The sequence below is a fragment of the Cloeon dipterum genome, chromosome 2 (assembly GCF_949628265.1).
Source record: "Cloeon dipterum chromosome 2, ieCloDipt1.1, whole genome shotgun sequence".
In the NCBI taxonomy this organism is placed as follows: Eukaryota; Metazoa; Arthropoda; class Insecta; order Ephemeroptera; family Baetidae; genus Cloeon; species Cloeon dipterum.
Window position 1 is genome coordinate 25,311,104 of NC_088787.1, and position 6,990 is coordinate 25,318,093.

The following is a 6,990-nucleotide window of genomic DNA, read 5'->3' on the forward strand; positions in this document are numbered from 1 at the left end:
ATTGTCGAAAATTAGCATTATAAAAATATTTTAAAACATTTCTGTCCCGTTTATAATTTTAAAAATATTAACAACGAAATCGAAGAGTGATTTTGATTAAATTTTTTTTTTTTTTTTTTTTTTTTTTTTTTGCTCTTTTTATCCTTGTCCGTCCGAGGACCGGGAAGGGCGCGCACTGCACTAGCACGAATGCTGAAACCCGGGTCCCAATAACACCGCGAACGGATAACATGGGCGCACCAGGCCGCACAGGGACCCAGCCCACTGAAGGGCCACTTGCCTCTGCACCGAGGACTGCATTGAAACGCTAGACATTTGTCCCGTGAAGCCAAATCACGCATGCTGGAAAGGTGCAAACCAGCAAGTAGCGAGTCGGCGCCGGTGCGCCTCCCAGCCCGTCGAGCAATTTGAGCAATTCGAGTCACTAAACTAACCACTTTTTGCCATCTCTGACATTGGGTAGCCAGTATTAGATCTCCGAACTGCTCAAATACCTCACATTGCTCACACTAAATTTTGAGTATGACTTGAATTCTAGCTTTTGTAATCATTCCTGAATATTACGTTTTTTAACTTCTTACATTAACTAACAAAAAGAAAGAGACGCGAATTTTTCACGTTAAAAATATGTGCGAAAAATGTTTTTAACACGTCTAACCTACTTTAGCTTGTAAAAATACCCCACAAAACTGAAAATACAATAAATTTATTAGATGGGAAAAATTTCCAAGTTTGAAAAGGAGAAAAAAATATGTCTCTTTCTGTGGTTTTAGTCAATTTAGACGGTGTGTACCGTTAGACTATTTTAGACGCTTTTATGTGTTTTTGGCAGCGGCATTAGATTATTTTAATTGGCATACAATCGCATGATTCGTGCTCACTTGATAGTTCCGCAACGGTTCGAAAAGCTCGGAAAATAATAATCGATATTATAAAATTTACAGTTTATAATTATAACACGGACAACACATGAAAATTTAAACTGCCACCCGCGACAATACCTCCACACGCGCAAAAGTTTAATTAATACAAAGTATGCAAAGTATATTCAACAACAACCTACTCGCCAACCCTTAAAATGATTTAAAAGTGTTTTTCCTATTCCAATTTTCAAAATTTCCTCGAATCGACTAGATATTATTTGTCGCTAGCTGCTGTGATTGAGCACGCGTGGAGCTGACTGAGTGAAACACAAGCCAGCAGCTACCCCCAGGTACCACTGGGTACCACCAATGAGAACTTTAAACCTGTAAAGGTATATCATAATGAAAATGAACGCGGGAGAGTTATAAAAATAAAGTTGCAAACACGTGAATTTGAATTCGTCCTTTTCAATAGCGTTAACTTAAAATCACTGCAAAGTCCGGTTATTGTCCAACATTAACACTTTTTACGGTGTGATTCTTGCAATCATTGCGTGCAAGCCAGCGCAAGCTTACTTAGCAATAGTTAGCAAGCATTGTCATTGAAAGACCTCACGGAAATTTTGGCGCTCTTTCATCGCAGCCCCCTTCCACCAGCGCTCTCAACATTAATTCGACCACGCCTCCCAATGCCGGTCTCTGTGTTATTGTTTATGTTAGCCGCGAATTATTGATACAATAATCGCTGTTTCTGTTTTTGCCAATATTTTGGCCTTAATGAGAATTAGGAAAGAGTAAAACGACGACAAGTGAAAGCCATGGATCTTCCACGACCGCCTCCAGGTGACTTAAAACTAGAAAAACGTCTCCCAAACATTCTATCATATCAACAAAATGCGCACGAGACAAGTTCTCTCTGGCGTGCAGGGCGACTCGTGATAACATTCACCCTTCATTCTTGTGCATTTGATAATATCTATCAATAAAAATCTTAAATTTCAGATCAAGAACTGCGAAACATAATCGATAAACTAGCCCAGTTCGTGGCGAGAAATGGACCTGAATTTGAAAACATGACGAAGAACAAGCAGAAGGACAATCCAAAGTTCGCCTTCCTCTTCGGTGGCGAGTTCTTCAATTACTACCAGTACAAAGTGACCACCGAGCAAGCTAGTAAGTAGCATCAGCATCATATTATTTATACATTCACGTATTTAACTTAACCGTGAAAAATGAATTTATTGCCTCTGGACTAAGAGTAATCAATTGAAAAGAATAATTATAAATTTCGTACTGCACCAGCCACTTAATACTCGGGTCTACATAATCTGCAGTTCTTGGCCCTAATGAAAATTCAATGGAGTATAGGATTTAACTGCGAATGAAAAATTCTGCTTCTTGTTAACACGCTAAAGCCAGAAAAATCCTGATCTCTTAAATAGAAGTTGCAACTCCTGCCCAATCCTAAAGAATTTTTGGAATTTTTGTGGTGAAATATTTTTTCATCAAATAAGATTATATTGAAATAAAATTAAAAAGATACTTGCACCAGGTAATTAAATTAAACCTAGCTCAGATTCAGACAAAACGCATTTTTCATTCCACTTTTGACAATGTTGGCTAAAATCCACCAAATCATCTCTCGAATATACAGTTTTGAAGCAACGAGGCATCAGACCGGCCCCGAGCCAGGCCAAACCGCCTCCACTGATGCAGCAGAGGCCAATGCTGCACCACCCACCGCCCCACCTGCAGGGCGGCCCCCAGGGCGCTGCGGCCTCGCCCAGCAGTCCTTGGATGATGAACCAAATGCCGCCTCACAACCTGGCTGGGCCACCCCCACAAGCGCAGATCCTGCCTCCGGCACTGCACATGCCGCAAGGGCCTCCACCACCCATTCTTCCGCCAAGTAGGCCACTGCCGCCGGTTGGACCCACTCTTGAGTCCATTGTGGCGCAGCAGCAGAAACTGCAGGAGCAGATCCAACAAAGTGAACAAAATCTTGCCGCGCAGCAGCAGGTTGGTTTTTGTCTCCGATGAAACTTTCAATTTCTCAAATGATCTTTCGGATAAATTTTTAACAAAAAAAGTTTATGATTTGATAATAAAAATTAAGTCCCAGAACCACAGTGTAAGTTCGTCCTTCACAAATTTGGATTATTCTTCAGGTGATGGCCCAGCAGCAGCAGACACAGGCAGAAGAGGCGATCCGACAGGCGCAGGAGGAAAAGTTACTGGTGATGGCAAGTGAGGAAGGCATCATCTGCACTGAATTGAACGCCCTTCTCCAACCTATTATAAATTCATGCACCAAAGATGCCATATCACAAGGCAAGGGGTGGATCCTGCACAAGTCTCAGAACAATCCGAGAGCAAATACGGTCATAGCTTTGCAGCTGCTGCTCAGGTTTGTACAATTCAGAGTGGTTAGACTATGGGAACTGATTTTTGTGTGCTCGCAGGTCGACTGAGCCAGATGCTACGTTCAACCAAAAGCTGCACATTATCTACTTGATAAATGATGTCCTCCATCATTGGTGAGTTTTAAACATCAACTTTCTCAGTTTGAACTAGAATTTTAAAAAATTACCATTTAACTTGATTTTTTTAAAATTAATTTCATTAGGTTTTTGTATTATTTTCTTGGATCTGCTTTTGATTGATGGTATTTTTAAATTATTAAACTAGAAAGGTGAATTGTTTGCTGGAAAAAGCGGAAGTAAAATATTCCTCAATTTTTTTCATCAAACTTTTATTGAAACTTAAAATAGTAAAATAGTTTCATCATTTTTAGAACTTGGAAAAATTAAACTTTAATTATGGAAGAATTAATTTTTAATGAGATTGAAATTTGTTCCAAGGGTTAATTATTGTTGATTTCAGTGTCCGAAAAAATGCGGATGAATTGAGAAAAGACTTGGAAAAGGTTGTCGTTCCAATGTTTTCGAACGCAAGTGTAAACGTCACAGAAGATCAGATCGCAAAACTCAACAAAGTGAGTTCTTCCCTCTTGCGCTAAGTATTTTCACTGAAAACTTTACTTCGCAGCTTGTTTCCCTGTGGGAGAGCAAAAACAACTATTTCGACGCAACCATCATAGAGCAGCTGAAAAATCCTCAGCAGTCCTATGCCAACTACCGCGCTTCTCTGGTCGCAGAGTTTGCCAATATTTTAACGCCCATTACTGCGCAGCTGCAGTCCACCTTCGAGGGGTACCGCACGCAACACCAAGCCTTCGTCAACCATGCCACCCAGCAGATACAGGTTGGAACTTTTCTTGGAATGATTTTTCCATCGTGTGTTAATTAAAAAAATTGCAGAGCTTGGAACAGCAGAAAATTCAACTTGAGCAGCAGCAGCAACAGCAATCTGTTGTAGCCAGTCAGATTCCAATGGCACCGGAGTGCAGAGGTTAATGCATCCCTCATTCTTGAGAATTTTCCTTATTTTGGTCCAGGAATTTAGTGTTATCTTTTTGGATCAAACTCCAAAAGGAATTAAAGCACTTGATTTTGATCTTAAAACAAGCCTGATTTAAAATTTTGGTTACGTTTTTTTCTTAATTAGTAAGCTCTATAATAATATTGGTAGGGATTTTACCACCTCATTAGTTATATAGAACTTTTTGTGGAAGTGGCGCTAGCATATCTTTACTTAACAGGCCCAGAAAGGAAAAATTGCATAAATTAAGAATAAAATGCGACGATTGCATAATTTTGTCTTAATTTTCTTCAGATCCCAGAGTGATAGCGTCAGTCCCGCCACGACCACCACAAGACATCAACTTTTCCCAGCCGCCTCCAGGCTACGTGCCAATGAACATTCCTCCTCCGAGTCTTCCAGACTTGAGTAAACCTCCTCCAGGTTTTCCACCGCAAGCGCCAGTGGTTGAGCCTTGTCGGCCTGAAGAACTGCTGCCCAGCGTTCCTTACTTTGAGCTGCCGGCCGGATTAATGGTCTCACTTGTAAAGGTAGGATAAGCACCTCTAACGTCTGTGCTGCAGAAATTTGAAATTAAATTTCGGTTTAGCTCGAAGACACAGCATATAAACCCTTAGACCCAGATGACATTCGGTTGCCTCCTCCGGCGCCGCCCAGCGACCGGCTGATCGCTGCAGTAGAAGCCTTTTACGGTCCACCAAGCCACGAAAGACCCAGGGACAGGTTAGCGTCGCTTTTTACCCTTGGTCAAAAGTGTTTTAATTTTATTTTATGTCTACAGTGAGGGATGGGAGAAACTTGGGCTGTATGAATATTACCGCGCCAAGAGCACTGCTCAAAGAGCCAAAGAAGAGGACATTATGCGAGGGGCAAGGGAAATGTCTAGATCGCCAAGTCCGATTATTAGGGAGCGATCGAGAAGCAACTCTCCCCCACGGAGGAGGTACCAAAGGTATGAGCTATGTGTTTCACAATTCGACCAGCCAGCACTGGGTAAAACCGGATATTTCCTGCGCATTTTAGCCGGCATTTTCTGGATTTCCCGTTTACAAGAAAAATAATTATTACTTTCCCTGTAAATAAAAATTTTTAACTTTAGTCAAATCTTACAAAATTGATTTTTTTTCACGGGGTTAGTCAGTTAAATTGTTATTACTAAAAGTGAGAAGGTTACGTTATGAAACTTTGTTGCCCCTGAACCATAGTCTTTTCCAAAAAAACGGGGCTATTTGCAAACACCACTGAGTTTGAATTTCGAAAACTTATTTTCTCAAAACGTTTCATGAGATGCAATAAATTGATTAATTTAACAAAAAAAAAAAAAAGATTTTTGCTGAAAATTTTTAACAATATTTTAACCTTCACTACTGTCATTGACATTAAAATTGTTTCTGCAGTTACATGACCTTTTTAGTTGTTAAGGTTAAGAGAACTTAATTGGTGTTTCACTACTTGCTACTGTTTTGCCAGTTTTTTTAGTAAAATCATCAGTGTGTAAATAATTTTTTATAATTTTATCACGTTATGAGTTCAGCGGAGTTTGTTTTAAAAATACTAAAATGTTTGTCAATTTCAGCCCTCCTCTGAACAATGGTCAATTGAGCGAAGCAAACAAAGAAGCTGACTCAGAGCAGCGTCGTCGGAGTCCGCAGTCGGCCCGCTCTCGAAGGTCAAGGTCTCGCGACAGATCTCCTGGTCCATCTCAGTCGCGGAGCCGCGAGAGAAGCGTGACCCCGCCTTCCTTCTTGTAAGTATTCACAAGCATTGTTAGTAGCACTGTTTACATTTCACTGTCTTTGCATAGTGGCTCGGCATATGGCGGCGCAAAGCAGGACCAGAGCCTCGACGAGAACAACAAAGGTCACCAGCTGCTGAAGAAGATGGGCTGGGGTGGCGCTGGGCTCGGTGCCATGGAGCAGGGCATTGAGCAGCCCATTTCCGGAGGAGAGGTTTGTTAACTGCATTTCATTTGAATTAGTTGTAAACTAGAGGTTAGAATGACCTTTAGAGCTCAGTGCAAGAGAGTTAATGTTTGCTGGGTATTCTTCTGTACTGAGGATGCTAATTTTTGTCCTTTGGGAAGTTATATTTAGATTTGCAAAAGATTATACACAAATTTGTAGAGTTTAAAGATGATATAAATCTATATGACTATTTAACTTGAAGGGATAGCATTTATTATTTCCCATTATGAAAAGACTTCTCAAGTAACATTTTTGCGATTTTGTAGCAGAAAGGTCAATTTCAATTTTTGTGATTAAATATATTTTTGTCAGCTGCCGAGGAAATTGATCTTAGAGTAATGGATGCGACGAAATACATATTACATAATCAGGTTTTTTATTTGGACTTCTGTATAATATTAAAAATAAAATCGGCTTGATTTCAATAGTTAATTTTTAAATCTAATTTTATTTCGTATTTATTTTCAGGTTCGTGATAGGGTGGACCAGTACAAAGGAATTGGAATCAATCTCAATGACCCTTACGAAAACTTCAGGAAATCCAAAGCACAGTCGTTTATTACCCGAATGAAAGCCAGAGCAGCAGAAGAGCCCGCAGCATGATAAAATTTGTGTGTGTCAAGGGTCTGCATTTGACTTTTAAGTTAAGAGAAATCAATGTGCTGTAATAAACTAGAACTTAAAATTTTATTCAGAAAATAGATTTTACTTCATTGAATACC

General features: G+C 40.0%; 1 protein-coding gene across 1 annotated transcript; it reads left to right on the forward strand.

Annotated features, from left to right (window-relative positions):
• Positions 1-1,554: 1,554 nt before the first annotated feature.
• On the forward strand, positions 1,555-6,967 carry LOC135936932 (calcium homeostasis endoplasmic reticulum protein). Its single transcript, XM_065479945.1, has 14 exons — positions 1,555-1,706; positions 1,866-2,036; positions 2,518-2,882; positions 3,032-3,270; positions 3,326-3,400; positions 3,747-3,858; positions 3,912-4,127; positions 4,184-4,274; positions 4,599-4,834; positions 4,894-5,027; positions 5,086-5,256; positions 5,881-6,051; positions 6,109-6,253; positions 6,737-6,967. The coding sequence occupies exons 1-14, from the start codon at positions 1,682-1,684 to the stop codon at positions 6,869-6,871; spliced, it is 2,286 nt and encodes a 761-aa protein (XP_065336017.1). The 5' UTR covers positions 1,555-1,681; the 3' UTR covers positions 6,872-6,967.
• The last annotated feature ends 23 nt before the right edge of the window (positions 6,968-6,990 follow it).

What these genes read in the sequence shown, in the direction of transcription:
- LOC135936932 (XM_065479945.1), top strand. Translation starts at nt 1,682, where the DNA reads ATGGATCTTCCACGACCGCCTCCAG. An exon ending in AATGGCACCGGAGTGCAGAG is followed by an intron (nt 4,275 to 4,598) that starts GTTAATGCATCC and finishes AATTTTCTTCAG; the next exon opens with ATCCCAGAGTGATAGCGTCA. An exon ending in GTGACCCCGCCTTCCTTCTT is followed by an intron (nt 6,052 to 6,108) that starts GTAAGTATTCAC and finishes GTCTTTGCATAG; the next exon opens with TGGCTCGGCATATGGCGGCG.